Source organism: Lichenostomus cassidix, chromosome 5 (genome assembly GCF_008360975.1).
Source record: "Lichenostomus cassidix isolate B80296 chromosome 5, HeHo_3.0, whole genome shotgun sequence".
NCBI lineage: Eukaryota > Metazoa > Chordata > Aves > Passeriformes > Meliphagidae > Lichenostomus > Lichenostomus cassidix.
This window is the reverse complement of record NC_139486.1, coordinates 33830013-33845898: the sequence shown is the minus strand read 5'-3', so window position 1 is coordinate 33845898 and position 15886 is coordinate 33830013. Positions and strand designations below refer to the sequence as shown.

At 44.9% G+C, this 15886-nt stretch overlaps 1 protein-coding gene across 4 annotated transcripts in view; it reads right to left on the bottom strand.

Moving 5' to 3' along the window:
- Positions 1–1919: 1919 nt before the first annotated feature.
- SUSD6 (sushi domain containing 6) overlaps positions 1920–15886 on the bottom strand; it is an 80508-nt gene continuing 66541 nt past the window's right edge. For all 4 annotated transcript variants that reach the window (XM_085062169.1, XM_085062171.1, XM_085062170.1 and 1 more), the window contains 4 exons: positions 13830–14027; positions 10794–10932; positions 9200–9621; positions 1920–8182 (listed from right to left, as the gene is read on the bottom strand). In XM_085062169.1, coding sequence (XP_084918295.1) covers positions 8157–8182; positions 9200–9621; positions 10794–10932; positions 13830–14027 — 785 coding nt within the window. In that variant the 3' untranslated portion in view covers positions 1920–8156. The remainder of the gene's footprint in view (positions 8183–9199; positions 9622–10793; positions 10933–13829; positions 14028–15886) is intronic.

Genomic DNA, 15886 nt, shown 5'->3' with positions numbered 1-15886 from the left:
TGGTGCCAAGAGAGACCATTCAGTTTTGCCAAGTACCACAGGCAATGAGGGATGGGGGCTGGCAGTGTGTCCTGGCCAGACCCTGCTCTCCTCTCCAGTGACAGCACTGTAAGGAACCCTCTGCATGGCCCTGGCAGGTGAGGACTGTGCAAACGCTTGCTTTGTGAAGCATGGGGCTTGTTGGCACGCTGCCTGCTGGCATTCTGCTTTCCGGAACGGGAATCTGCATTTTCACGCCACCCATAAAAACAAGTCAGCGGCTCCGGGAGCTGTTAGTGCAGGGCTGGGGCCGGCGGGGTCAGAGCTACCGCTGCTGAAGGGCAAAGCTTTCCGATGGTGGCGCTGCGGCACGCGGCAAGAACAGCGACCGAGGCACTCCGTCCTTGTGCGGGGCTAAAGCACGTGGCTGCTCCGGGGCTGCTGCTCACGGCTTTGTGTTCCTGGAAAATCCACGTGTACGGAACATCCTGTCTGGGAGCCAAGCAGTGCAGTGCGCCGGCTGCCTGGGGAGGGCAGTAGCCCATCTATCGCCTTTCCTGAGCAAGTTTCTCAAAGAGGCTTTGTGGCGGGGTCAGTCTTTGTGGTGAGGCTGTTTTTCTGGACGCAGAGATGTCCCTGTGTGCCCTGGCCTTTTTGCCCTTCGGCCAAAGGGCCAACTGTCAAGGAAGCTTGCCCAGACCACCCACCTCAGGCTGGCTGCCCTCAGGCTCATCTCCCACAGTCATTTCTCATTGCCAGTACAAACTAGAGGTGACAAATCATTTCCAACGTGTCAAGAAGGGCACATTGCTGGCTGCTGGAACTGCTGTGGCAGGAGACTATTGCCCAGTGAAAAACAGTAATTAAAAACAAATCCTGGAGGCCAAAGACTCCCACATGCCAACTCTCTGGTACAGGAAGGCATACACAGGCCACAGAGCTCCAGTTTCGCAGTAGTAAAATTACAGTAAGATCCGCTTGCTGTGTGGGAATAGTTTTTTGGAACAAATTTAAATGGGAGAAAGGTAGATATCACCCATTCCCTTCTCTTTAACCTGGCTATTCCTTCACAAAGAATAAAAATCACGTATAGACGTACACAAAAATCTCAGCATCTTTAAGAACTTCGCTTTGAACAAGCTGGCCAAAAGGATCTTCTCCCTCCTTCCCTTCCCTATCACATTACTGATAGGTTTTGTCAGAAGAGCACTCATTAGTACACTTGCCTGAAAAGGCAACAATACCTTATGTCTTTGAAGCAATGCAAACATTAATAAAAATAATAAAGGCCTGCATACTGCACTAAAAGAACAATGGGTGTCTGCTCCTCTGCAGTTTCTCCTTCTGCCATTGTCCCAGTGCAGCACAACTACAGAAGAGGGAAGATCAGAGCCTGCCCCAGCCTCCCCTCTGCACTCACAGCTACTCTGTCTAACCCACATACTTGTAAGATCTTTCTAATGTCTCCTATACCAGCCTGCTACTCACTTTGGATTATTATTTCACCAATGAGAGCTATCTTCCCTCTAAAAATAGCACTCTCTTCCTATACATACTGTTCTTATAAAGACTCCAAGATTAATTAGCCATTTATTATATTTACCTTATCCTCCTCTCTGAAATCCACTCATACCATACATGATCTCTTTTAACCTTTCCCCCCTGCCCGGCCTGGCCTCATTCCTCAAGCAGTTCTATGCAAGCACACCAAGGGCAGCCTTTGCTCCTCAATTTGGAAACAGAAAAATCCTTCTAAGGCTGTGCCAGCTCTGAACATCTCTTCCCCAAGCCATTTGAGCATCCCTAGCTTTAGCTTCATCCTGGTTTTCACGTAGAAAGCATTGCACTACTGCAACATATTCATTAATTATCTGCTAGACTTCCAGGCCAAAACACCTAAGCAGTTAAGAAAAACCCAAAAACCAAAAAACAGCAAGAAATTATAGCTTCACTTCAAAAGAATTTTTTTTAATTTAGAAATGCAGTTATATACATAGAACAATTAAATTAAACTTTGTACAAATATTAAAATACTATCTTCACACCCACTGCAATGTACAGGATACCAGAAAATACATATAAAATAAAGCAAAATAAAACCGATTGAGTGACATCCTGCACAGCATCAGTTATCGTTTTAAATCCCACATATATATGGAGTACCATTCTGCAAATAATTCCATAGTGGTGCAATTCAGATAAAAAGAAAACACATACAGGAAAGAAAAGATTAATGCAGAAAGGCAATCAAGCTCCCCCCCTTGCACTTGCATCAGCAACTACCAGCAGTTTACCCACCACATCATAGGACATCTGCTTTACAGACACTTCACTTCGTTTTCTTTTGGAAGGAAGCAAATTCGAGAATCTGAACTCAAACATTTTCCAGGACAACTCAGTTGCTTCTGTCTGTTCTCACTCAAGTGCAGAAGCAAAAACATAGCTTACAGAAAGCATACACAGAGCATCAATGTAGCATGTTCTGGTAGGTACATAGAATCTGAACATCACCTGCAGAGGGTTGAGTTTGAAAGCAGTGCTGAACACAGGGCCCTGAAGTGTGGGAAGGGGCATGTTCTGTCCTAGTGTGCTAGGACTGGAAAAAGGCTTACTTCTTGTATAAAAATACACCTTAAAATGAAGCCTGCTCTAGGAAACCTCTTTGCATTTTCAAAGCATATTGTAGAGACAAACTGTTTTCTAATGAAGTTCTTCTGCAAACAAAGGTTTTCACATAGAGCAAATTAAATATGCTGTTCCCTGCTAAGGACTGAAGGTTGAGGACAGGGTGAGGCAGGATGTGCAAAATGAATGGGATTTATTGCATTTATATACAAAAAACCAGAAGGTGAAATTTATTTAAATAGTTATCTGGATAGAGTAACAAGGCAGATTTTTTTTTAATTGCTATCAGAACAGTAAAACCACATTTTGCAAGTATGTTCTAAAATGTTTAGCGAGGACAGCTCAGTGTGTCCAATCAGTTGTACATTAATTTTTTTTTATACAGCAAGCCTGCTGGTGTATGCTAGATCATCTAACAAAGCACAAGCGTCCTTACAACCAGGTCATGATTGCATTAGCTCATTAGTCTGTAGTATACCTCTGTTTTCAGCTCTTCCTTAGACTCCTCCTTGTATTCCCTTTTCTGTGCTGCAAATGACTTAATCATCTGAGATTATTTCCAATGGCTGAGCCAGTTGCTCTCTTAGACCCACTCCTCAGTATTGACCCAAGTCACCCACCTATGGGAGCATCTTGGGATGTTTCTTCCCAAAGCACTTGGAACAGATTTCTTCCTAACCCACCTGAGTTCTCCACACACTGAAAGGCCATATTAAGACTACAGATGCAGTAAAAAATTCACCACACCAGAGCTGAAAGGCCAAGGAGAAACCTCAGGGGAGATGTCCAAGGGGTGAAAAGCACTCTGCTTGCTGAGTACACATTCTGCTACACAGCAACTTCCCTGGTGGCTAAGGATAAAAATGCATTAAGCTTTTCTCCATCCCAAACTCGTGATGTTTTAACTCAGCAACAACTCCACAGGCTCACATGCTACAGCACATCTCTCCTGACTTAATTTTTACCTCTTCAGCAGTTAATGATGGGGAGGCACAAGCTATTTACAACCAGAACACACAAACCCCTTCTCTCACCAGTGATGCTGACACCCTTCAAGGCTGCAGGAGGCTCTGACACAGTCCAAGCTTGCTCATCATTTGAGGTGAGCTTCATGATGCAGAGCCTGACAAGAGACTGGCCCACTTCTGCATGGGTCACTGCCAACCACACTTCCTGGTTCTCTCAGGCTGGTTCAGCTCTACAATGCTCAGGCTGTAAATACTGCAGTAAGTTGCATTAATTTTTTTTTAAACTGTGTAATTGGAAAGGAGCAAGGAAGTTTTTCTATTGCACATAATATCCTGAACTTCTGAAATGCCCTTCCCCCCCCCCCCAACTATCAGACTCCAAAAATAATGGGAACCTTTAAAATAAGTGCTATTTTTATTTTTCTCAATATAATTAAATCATTTTAATGTTCTTCAATATCACAGGATCCGGCATGTATGACAAAGCATGAGATGATTATGTTGGAAGTGTTAAATAAGAAAAAATACCTCCCTTTGAAATCTTTTGCCAGACATAGGTGGGGAAAGAAAAGGTATGGAGATTGTGGCCCCATCTGGAAAAAAAAATAATAAAAGGAAAAAAACCCTTTTACTGTGTTACATCTTGCAAGGCTGAGCCTCTGTGGTTTCCAACCACCACACTGAGATCCAGGCTGCATCCTACTTAAGGCAAAATCCAGAGAGAACACACTCTTTGCTCAGAGATAATGAACACTCCTGAGCCAGAGCACAGCTCACAACTGAAGGATCTTTAGGCTTCAGCCCTTGCTCCCATAAGTAAAGACAGGACTGTGCAAAGTAGGTTTTCCTCTATGACTACCCAAAGACTTCCCAGTTCTTCAGCCTCTGCAGAATTAAAACAAACACAAATGAAAAATAATCACTTGAAGTGAGACCTTCCTCTCCCTCCCCCCTGAAAAAGTTGCCAGACATCTTTTGGGTTACTGCCCTGCAGTTTTACCTTACTTAATATGAAAATTAACTCTAAAGCTGAGGATGTGGACAAGAGCAATGTGATGCCCCCAAACTGTGTTCTATGTTCTGTCTCACATAGATCCTTGGGGCCTGTTCCCACAAGATTCACTGCAGAGCTCTTCTGTAGGACCTTGAATCATCACATGGGATTACCAGCCAGCACAGAGACTGGCCTGGAAGCTGCTGGCTTACCCTCAACAAGCCAACAGAAGCTGCCTGTTTATGCCTGATCACAATAACTACACGTGCATATTTCTCTCCACCTCTGCATTTCCCCTCACTCGTTAGTAAAGCCATTTCCAACAATTTTTATAGAATCCAACAATATGAGGCTTAAGAAGACCAAGTGCTGGGTCCTGCACTTTGGCCACAACAACCTCCTGCAGTGCTACAGGCTGGGGGAAGAGTGGCTGGACAGTGGCCAGGCAGAAAAGGACCTGGGGGTACTGATTGATGGCAGACTGAACATGAGCAAGGAGTGTGCCCACATGGCCAAGAAGGCAAATGGCATCCTGGCCTGTATCAGAACAGTGTGGCCAGCAGGACCAGGGCAGTGATTCTTCTCCTGTACTCAGCACTGGTGAGGCTGCACCTTGAGTGCTGTGTCCTGTTCTGGGCCCCTCAATTTAGGAAGGATGTTGAGATGCTTGAACATGTGCAGAGAAGGGTGACAAGGCTGGTGAAGGATCTGAGGCACAAATCCTATGAGGAGGCTGAGGGAGGTGGGGGTGTTTAGCCTGGAGAAAAGGATACTCAGGGGTGACCTTATCCCTCTCCACAACTCCCTGGAAGGTGAGTTGTAGCCAAGTGGGGGTCAGCCTCTTCTCCCAGTGACACGATGAGAGGACACAGCCTTAAGCTGTGCCAGGGGAAGTTTAGGCTGGGCATTAGGAAGAAATTCTTCACAGAGTTACTGGGCTGCCCAGGGAGGTGGTGGAGTCACCGTCCCTGGAGGTGTTTAAGAAAAGACTGGATGCATTCAGTGCCATAGTCTAGTTGACAAGGTGGTGTTAGGTCATAGGTTGGACTTGATGGTCTCAAAGGTCTTTTCCAACCTAGTTAATTCTGTGTGATTCTGTGAAATTAAAGTACTCCCTCTTTGTACAGCTTGCTTCCTTTTCTTCCCCACCCAAACTGAATTTCCTCTCCCAAGCTGGCAGCTGCTTGCTTTGTAACAGCAGAGAGGAGGCCAGGCCACAGAGGATGTGTTTTCTGCTGGTGGTGCAGTTACTCGTCCAGAGCAAGGTCAGGCCTTGGGATCAGCTTCCAGCTTCTCCCACCAACCTGGCACTAGCAATGCCCTGTGGAGGAAGGCAGCACATTCGCAGCTTCTATGCCCTGAATTGCTGAGGGTCAGTTTGACCAAACAAGACCTCAAATGCATAGAAAGCAACTCCTGCTCCAAGCTGATTAGGAGGCAGGAAAAGTCAGACAGACTTTCCTCCACACTCCCTTACTACTATGCTTGCTTGACCCCTCCATCAGCATCAGCCCTGCTAAACCAATGAATGAGAATTTGCTCAAGCTTAGACCATTTCCAACTGTCAAAAAGCTAAATGCAATCGTTCCCATGCTTATTTTTCAAAATTCCAATAGCAGATGTGTAAACAACATTTGTCCTCTGCAGTGCTTGAAGCTGACACACCACCAGCCCACTGTAAAATGACACAGGATTTTCACCATCTAAACTGAACAAAAAATACCTAAACCATCCAAATGGGACTTATCAAATTCTCGTGTTAATGCAAGGTAATGTGAGCAACAGAGAAGGATGTTTAAAGCATTGTATTTTTAAATTAACACCCCTCTATACCAATGATAGGGAAAAAAGGATTCTTCCATCCACAAGCACACACTGTTCCATGTGTCCTGGGATTTAACAGCTATTCAGGAAAAACAGCAGATACATAGCTGGATTCTATGGCCAATCCCCATTTCAAGGAACTGGAGCTAAGCCACAGTGATTTTATAGGTAAAAATGTTGCATCACTTTTGTCAAGTGTGGTAATGGTTTTTTACTGTAGCAACAAGGATGAGGATGTGAGGAGTGTAAACCAAAAGCAAAGCAGCAAAGACAGCATCCCTATTTACCTGTACATTACCACATGGTGTGTAAGGCCATGACATTTTGCTCCTTCAACTTAAAAATTTAGCAGCTTCTTACAGGGCAAACACTTCCCTGGTTACTTCAAGACAGTTATGACAAGGTACATGCATCTAAGAAGCCAACTCTTCTTGCTCAAACCAATCCCATGGAACTGTGTCCAGACCTCACCAGTGAAGAACATTACAACCACCACAGCACTTGGATTGGATCACCTACTCCAGACAAATGTGGCTTCCTGCAGATATAGAGTCCCAACACGGACATTCTGACCTGCTGTAGATAACTGTGGGGGGTAGAGGTATATTTCTGAATTTTCTCTTCCCTACTATCAGAACTTGAAACAATCCTGAAAATTTCAGGAACGAGCTGTGGTGTCCTCTAGCATTGCTTTCAGGGTACTCGACCTTCCCTCACAGCAACAGGCTGGCACTGTGTTTAGGCGAGGCTGTACAAATGCTGCTTACCCCCAGCCACAAGGCAGGAGCCCTTCTCTGTGGGCCCACTGGAGCCCACCAGGTTAAAACAGCAGACCCTTTATTTTATGAAGCTAGGAAGACCCACCAGCCTCTGAGATGGTAGACACCCAGGATTCAAGTACCTGCTGTGGCTGGAAAAGGAATTTGGGATTGCAGCAATGGCACTAGGAATTCACTGCCTAGAGGCATTTTTTTGTCTTGGTATTTTCAAACACCTGAACCTCTTCCAGTGGGCTGCACTGGTAGAGGAAGAGGGAGGAGACAAAAGTGATTTTCAAGAATGGACTCCTGCAGAGATGGGGCAGAAAGCATTCCTACATGTTGGACTTCTCAGCCTTCAATGCTTTAGCAATTCTCAGAGAACTGTTCCTGCACGCCTAAGCTGTCACACAGCCCATCTCATCTGAGGCGCTTCTGGACACCACAAGCTGCCCCTTAACTGCAATCCCTCCCAAGCCCAATCTCAGTCCCAGTGAGGCGTTTTGTCCTGCCCTATCACAAAGAGGATGCTGGAAGAAGAGCCTATATAACGTATATACATATATTTAAACTGTGTCTGCGCCCAGCGAGCAAGCGGGTTTAGCCCCTGCTCTCTGGGCAGCAGGAGGGCTAGAAAGGCTGATAAGCTGCAACAAGCCGGTGTGAGGAGGAGAAAGGCACAAGAAAAGAGCAGCTCTTCAGAGACTGCTGTCAAACATCTGGCTGGGGAAGAGGAGAGGAGAGGAGAGCTCAAATCCACTCTGTTCCTTGAGCCCCTGATGCTGATGGAATGGGGAAGCCAGCGCTGCACCAACTCCACTGGTGCATCCAGGAGGCAACCTGGCAACATCCTTTGGATCTTCAGCTGAGGGCATCTCTTCTTGGAGGTATCCGGGGTACAGCTTGCGAGGATGGGGAAGACTGCACAGAGTGCTTCTGTCCCAAAGGCAGGGAGAGGGGTGGAGGAAGAAATCCAAGATGGAGAAGACTAGACAAACACAGCAGACCTCATGCTTCCTTCAATAGGGGAATATCTGAATGGTGAGGGGAGAAAAAAAAAAGAAAAAGTAGTCAAACTTCTGCAGTTCAACACACATCAGAAAACCTACTGTTGAAAGCAAGACAGGCTCCCACTTCCATAACATGACAATGCAGTGGTCTCCCTGTCATCACATCAAGCAGAAAGGAACTCTGGAGGACTCTGCTCTAACCTGCCCCTGTGAGTGGGACCATCACCAGCTCCAGCCAAGAAAAACTCCGACAGAGTTTCCATCACCACTCTGGGTGTCTATCTGGTCCTGTGTTACCATCCTAGCACACAATATTTCTTAATACTGTGGGAAAGGGGAAGTTCTGCTCTGAGCTATCTACAGGCCAGTTACATTTCTTGCCTACAACACAGCAGTCCCTGCAGAAACAGCCTTAAGCTCCACCGTCATATCAGCTCTGGCATTGCAAAGCCACTCCTTCAGGACTATTCCGCACAGAAGTGAGGAATAAAAGATGTTTTGACTGTTTAACAGACTTGCCTCTCTGCTCTCTACAGCAAGTTCAAGCACATCCCTCTTAGGACTTCTTGCAGGCTAAGGCTGCAGCACTGAATACTCCGTGGCAGGAAGCTGCTTACTAAAATAGTCTAAAAATGAAGAAGCCCAAACATCACAAACTGTTTGTATTCCAAGCATGTCCTCCCACTCCCACCAACTTAGTTTCCATAAACACAGTTATTTTACTGCTTTTGCACTATGATGCTGGAGGCTGGATTTCTCTGAAAATCCTTTGCTAAAACAAGAGTAAGCTGTAGACAATTGTGCTCAAGACTGCCCGAGGCTCCCAGTCTGAGAACACTGAATCCTTCAGAAGAAGGTATTAAATACGGCTTACATTTTTAAGTCATGAAACATGCTATGGAGGCTGGATCTTTTCAAAAGCTGCTTCAGTGGCAGACACACATAGGGGCATTCCTTGCTGTTTTCATCCTAGTCAACCCATCCTAGTAGAACCCACTCTTAAAAGGGTCTCATTTAGTGCTCCTTGCTCAAGTCACTTACCATCTGTGTATTCCTCAGAGGAAGTGAGTGATAAAAGACTCTGTATGTCACTGCTTTCTGAATCTTGGACCTCTTTGTGTACAGGTCTACTGCTAGCCATGCCAGCTACCCAGGAAGAGGTAGCAGCCTGATGCACAAGAACAGTTTCAGAGCGCTGAGAGCTACTGGCTTCACACAGTCCAGAATGTCCAGGGGCTTCATCTTCTCTTTCAAAGCTATTGTGAGCCCCTTGGTCCGGTTGCTGCATCTCTCTGGGTCCATTCTGTCCAGCTCCCTCCGAGAGCACAATCTGCACTCGGGAGTCCGAGGGTGGAATGCAGTTCCCTGTGCTGCCATACACTGCTTCTTCATAGGACGGCAAGGCCACTTGGACACCATCCACCATAATGGAGACCTGATCACCAGACACACCTTGGTCTCGCCTCAATAAAAAGAAACAAAGAGCAGGGAGGAGAAAAAATAAATCAAGTTTAAAATATTTATTTTATTATATATATCTTACCAAGAACTCCATTAACCTCCCACAGCAGAACTCTAATTCTCATCATTGACTTATTTGGGGGAGAACAGAAAGAAACTTGAATGGTAGTTTAACAAGGTCAAGCAAGCACACTCTTGCAGCCCCACTGCGAATTGCCATTAAACATGAGCAGGGGCTGTAATTCGTGGCACCCAATGGATTTAGCAGCAAGAGCTGAAAAGGTTACAGTGCTTCCCTTCCTCACTTACCTCCATAGATAAATTTGACAAAGGTCATGATGCAGCTCCATGCTCTTGGCAAAGAGCATTGTTGATTCCAGCCTGGCGCACTGCTACATTCCACAACACTCAGCACAGTCTGTTCCACTGCTGGTCAGATAACCTCTAGCAGGGTGGAGATGACACCTCTGGCATAGCATGAATCACCTAACCTCATAAGGCTCAAGAGTAAATTTTTCCTTTCTAGTAGTTTGGACCTTTTCTGAAGAGGGCAGACTCCAGAGCCCCACCTCTCAACCTCCCTGCTGCTCAGCAGGAGTGTCTGCCTCACAAACAGACACAGCAGGAGTGTCTGCCTCACAAACTGGAAGCAGTTATGGCTGGGTCCCTCCTCTCACCTACAAACCCAGGCCAGGAGGGTTCTCCGCTGCAGCAGGGGAGGATGGCAGACTTGCACATGTATCTGAAAGCAGTACTGCCTAAATTCGGGTCCACAGGACCTCAAGCAGTCTGGGGGATATGCACATGTATATATACACCCAGACACATACTTCAGTAGCTATCCAAGGCTAGAAGAGGGAAGAAATTGATCTATAGCCAGGCTAGTAAGGATCTTAACTTTTTCCATTCAAGGACAAAGCAAAAGCGCAAGGAAGTCACTCCTTGGGTGGCATATAAGAATGGGGACTGCAGGAGGGTATCACAGACCAACATTTCAGACTAGTGCTGGACCAGTAGTGTGGGGCAGAGATGTCACTCAGGTGATAAAAAGAGGAACAGAGAAATGAGGAGCTAAATTGCTCCAAAATGAAGGTCTAACCCAACTACCTTAATGGGTTTCTGCTGCAAAGAAACAGAGTGCTTCTGAGTCCCTCCAAGTCCCAGCTACACTTACCTGCTATGATGGAACGACTTCAGCTTTGGCTGCAGTAAAACAAACAGCACAACTAACAGTAGAATCAGGGCGACGGAGCTCGCTGTGGAGGCTACTATGGACAGTGTGGGCACTCCAATTGTTGGAGGAGAGTCCTTTTCTACAAAACCAAGGGAAACACAAGGTAAAATAATCCATTCACTCCCTTAAATAACTGCCATAGAGGAGGAAAAACATTCACACTGCCCCTCAGGAGTTACACTGGATGTGCATATCAAGAGTCCAAGTTTCCCATACAGTCAAGGCACACCACCTATCTCAGTTAGCAGCTCAAGCTGACACCTCTCCATCAGCTGTAAAGGGAAGCAAAAATAAAACAGGCACATAGAGGGGTCCTTTCGAAAAGCATAGAGCAAACAGAAAAGCAGTGCAAGCAGGTCATGGGAACTGAGAGACGGTGGTAAGGGTCATGTTATATATAGATCTGCCTGAGCAAAAGCTCAGGAATGTCCTGATGTCACCAGCAAGGCCAATAATTGTCTAGCACAATAAGCAGCATACTTTAGGCCAAACAATGGAAAAAATTCCAAAACATATTTTTTATCAACTAATGTAACAGCCTTGCAAAGAGGGTTGGAAGTCAACTGGCTGGGTATTATTATGCACTTACTATAATTAAGACACAGAAAATATTAAGTTTCTGTCTCACACAAACATATGCCAGAGGACAGAGAGGAAAGGCAGGTGTTGCTTCAGGGTGCTGAGTTGTCAGTGTTAGATACATGTGTTCTGTTCACATTACTCTTTCGTACCCTTCTGCAGCTGTGCTGTGTGACAGTATGGAAACCAATTTGGCTTTTAAAGGACTGTCTGTATGTGTTGTTTCTGTCCCTAATTTGTGTCTTTGGTAAAGATTTGAAAAGCCTCACCTACGCATCACCAAATATTACTGTGAATTTCACATTTCCCATTTATGCAGTTCCTCAATTCCTGTTGGCTACATCCAACACATTCTTCAGGACCACAGGACTCAGATTGCAGAGGGAATTCAGGACACATGCAATGAGGGGTGAGGGGAAGAGAACAGGTAAACACAAAAAATAGCTGGAAGATCACTATTTTTAAGTCTACAACCTGAAATTTATGCCCAAAATAGGTATTTAAGATGCAAACCTAGCTTGCAATTTTCTGCATCGTCTCTTGGGGTCAAACCTACTGGTTTAGTGGTTTTGGACTTGTTTCTTTGCAATCTTTTAGGAGTAGCTTGACCTCTTCCCAAGAAAAAGACAGTGACTGGCACATTTTTCCCTGTGGCAAATAGGGTTGAGTAAGGGTTTTAATTTTCAGCATTTCTCAGTTACTTTGAGTGAGTGTACTTTGAGTACACTAACAGGAACAAGGGTAGGCAAATAGAGATGCTCCATTTTCAGCATCAGTACATGATGCTGTCAAACTGCTCACTATCCAGGGTGTACTCCAGAACATTTACCTTCTCATATGCCAAAAAAATGTCACTAACTCATATAATAAACTTGCAAAAGTCTATGGAGCTGACAGGCTCAGAGCTGCACAAAACCTGTGATGGTAACTGTTAGGGACTTAATTTATCCTATATGGAGCAGGTGGGATCTTACCCTTACCATTGTAAGTTATTTTAAGACCTACTGTCTTTCTAGAGTCTCCCACCTCCTTCTCTTCCTTTTAGGCTGATGAAAGAGACCCACTAGTTAAAACTCAGCTATCTCTGACCCTGAACAGTTGATTTAAAGCTTGTGTTGAATCAACTTGTGAAAGCAATGGCTTTTTCATTGGGTCAGACTTTTGAGGCACCGTATTTTTGATAATGCCACTGGATTCTTCAAGATGCTAAAGAAATCAGAGGGATTTCTGCTCATCACAACACAATCCTTCAGCTAGACCAAGTGCCCCCATGCAGGAGTGGCATTCAGGGAACACTATGTGCAATAGCACAGCTTTGTTCTCCAGCCTGGGTGCAGCAAGGGGAAGGGGAATCACTGTGGAAAGGAAGCTCATGCTGAATTTGAAAAGCCTCTTCATGATCTAGTTGCTTCCAGGTAAACTCCCAGATCCTTCCTTATACATCATAGGAAGGGGCTACTGGAGTGGCAGAGATACTGGAAAGACAGTGTCTTTGGGACAGGACAGGATGTTCCATAGATCACAGGTATGCAGTGAGCTCCACAAAGAGCTTGATGAAGGTACTTTTCTGTTTCCTTCCAATTAAGCTGACACATTTTGCTTTATGTATTATGAGCCTTAATTCCAAAGTGTACATCCTGCTGGCTCAGGATGGCTGAGTAGTAAGGTTCTATCAACAAGCCCACCTGGAAGAGGGGAGGGAGTTCCCCTTTTATCCAGTATGCCTACTGTTAAAACCAGAAGAGTAATAGGCAAACTAAGAGCTGTGATGAACATTTTCCTGCAAATCTTTTTACTTTCCTGCTTTGATGCAGGAATTCCTGTTCAGCTGGGAGAGACAAAACAAAAGCTGTCCACTTCTTTGTGGAGAGAAGTAGAAATCATTTGTCAGCAATGTCCTTTCCTGCCAGTAGAGTGAAAAGCAGCACCATCAAGCTTTCTGACACAGGAAGCCAACAGTTACTTAACCTGTTTGTAAGGAAGATACACACACACAAACACAAACACACACATACACATGTGTACAGACTCACTGAGGGAGATGTACTGTCAAACCCATCAAGGAAAACCAGATAGCATGGAAAATGCTTTTCTTAGGCCTTCCCCCATTCCTGGGATGAGAGCCTCAAGATAAGAAGCTCCACAAAAGAAACAAGTTGCCTACTTTTATACTCCTTTCCATTACTTTTCTCCTTGTATTAAGGACTCTAAGTCTACATCTGCTGGGCTGCTACTGAAGAGACATTTTTAAGAAAGGGCCATGATTGTTAGCTGCCTTTATGAAATCACTGGAGCAATCAGAGACAGCCGTATGGACTTCCTTTGCATCACACTAAGTGTTTAAGAATAATCTGAAAAGTCAATGCAAGGGCAATTCTAGGGTCAGGGAGCACTCACCTGGGCTGAGCCTGCAGCTGACTTCCATGGCTGGGTTCCACTCTCCATTCTTGCAGGTCAAGTATTTATAATCTCCTTTCAGCATATAGCCTTCAACACACAGATACTCGATGACACTGCCTGAAGTCAGAGGGTTGTTGCAGGGGCTGGGGTGGCATTTATAGCCTCCATTCTCAGGTTGTGGTGGCTGGGGACAATCTGGAAAAAAAGAAAGTATCATGAAGGACATCTCAGAGGAAGACACCTGTTACACAAAATGTCTGACACACTGGCAGGCTTCCGCCTACGAACACCCACTAAATTAAGAAACTACTAAAACCGAGAAGAAAGGCTGTTACACAACGGCAGAGAACACCTCTGATAAGTTTCTGTGATTGGTTATTATCCCAGTAGTACAGTCCAGTCGGCAGGCACCAGCCTGGTGGTATTTTTGAACAGTGACACAAGAGAGATTCCACATGAGAGAGGCCCAGAACATCCTTTGTGATACCTTTTCCCCAAAACTGTTTCACCAAAGACTGGGGTGAACCTAACAACCAGGCTTTCCCTGTAGTCTGGCAGGGGAAGAGCATGAGACCTTCTGAAACGAATGAGGAATGCAAAAATCCCTCTGTACTATGGGTACACAATGTCAAGGTGCAGAGCTGCCCCATCATAAGGCACCCTCAGAGCCTGTAAAAGCACACAGATTTTGATTATTTTACGTAGATGTGCCATCAACGATATTGGCAACAGAGCTTTGCTGCAGTAGGAGGAATTGCTTCACTGAAAGAGTGGTCAGGTGTTGGAGCAGGCTGCACAGTGATGTGGTGAAGTCACCATCCCTGGAAGTGTTCAAGAAACAACTGGGCATGGCACTTAGTGCTATGGTTTAGTTACATGGTGCTGTTCTGTCAAAGGCTGGACTTGATAATCTCAAGAGGACTTCTCCTAAGACCAAATATTCTAGTCTACTTTTAAAAAGGAATTAGGTATATTATTAAAACATTCCTAAAAAAAACCTATGTTTCCTTGTACGAATTCTGGAGTGCTGAAGGCACTTCACATTCCTCTTTGCACCTCTATGACCCTGACTAGTGGGTATAGGCAGAGCACATGCCAGAACTTCTCTTGCTGGATTTTCAATAGCCAGTCAAATAAAAACAGCAAGCCAAAACTGAGGAAACTGCACTGAAAACAGGATATTTGTCTTGCTCAGAACTTCCTCTCTTCTGGCAGGTCACAATGACGCTGCAGAACACCCCAATAGCTTCTGCAGTATCTGCCTGGCTGAAAGATAGAGAAATCCAGATTTTTCCCTTAAAATTCACGTCAGCTTCCCAGACTTCATTAAAAAAAAAAAAAAAAAAAGACCTCATAGACCACTCCTGAGATATTTTGGGGCATGGAAAATCAGTCAATCTACTCAGGGTGTTCCATCAGAGCATGGTGACCCAGGCCTGTCCTTAAACCCCAGAGCACGCATTCTCATGTCTCACTTACTGTGGGCCAAACAGCAACAAACAGCTGGGCAAAGTTCAAGTAATTGGATTTTGAGCAAGATTTAAGGAGCAAAAAAAACCTTGAGATTCATTCACTATGGAAAAATTTGCTACACTGCCTTAGTGCAAACAACCCTTGAACCTAATCACATGTGAGAATGCAGCACAGGTAGTGCCTTGTAAATGCCAATAAACCCTGAGATGAAGTGCTGACTGAAGCCAAAACCCCTCTAGTATGAGTTCTGCCAGCTTTATAACTGCAATTCAATTTACTTCTTCAGAAAAGGTTAACAGGGGTCTAAGCAGCAGCTTTTCAATAAGACTTTGCTCTTGAGGAGATTTATTCTTAAATAAGCTTCAGAGATGCACTGTCTTGTGCCTCATGAGTTTTAACTGTTGCCTCTTCTGTGTTTTTTATCTTTTCTTTCTGCAATAACTTTGTAACCAATGTTTTAATTCTGCACCTTATGAGGCTAAACTTGCTTCTACTTTGAGCCTGTGCAACACTTCGGGACAGCTGGAATCAGCCGAAACAACAGATTAATGGCTCATTTCCCATTTAAGCACATAGACAAA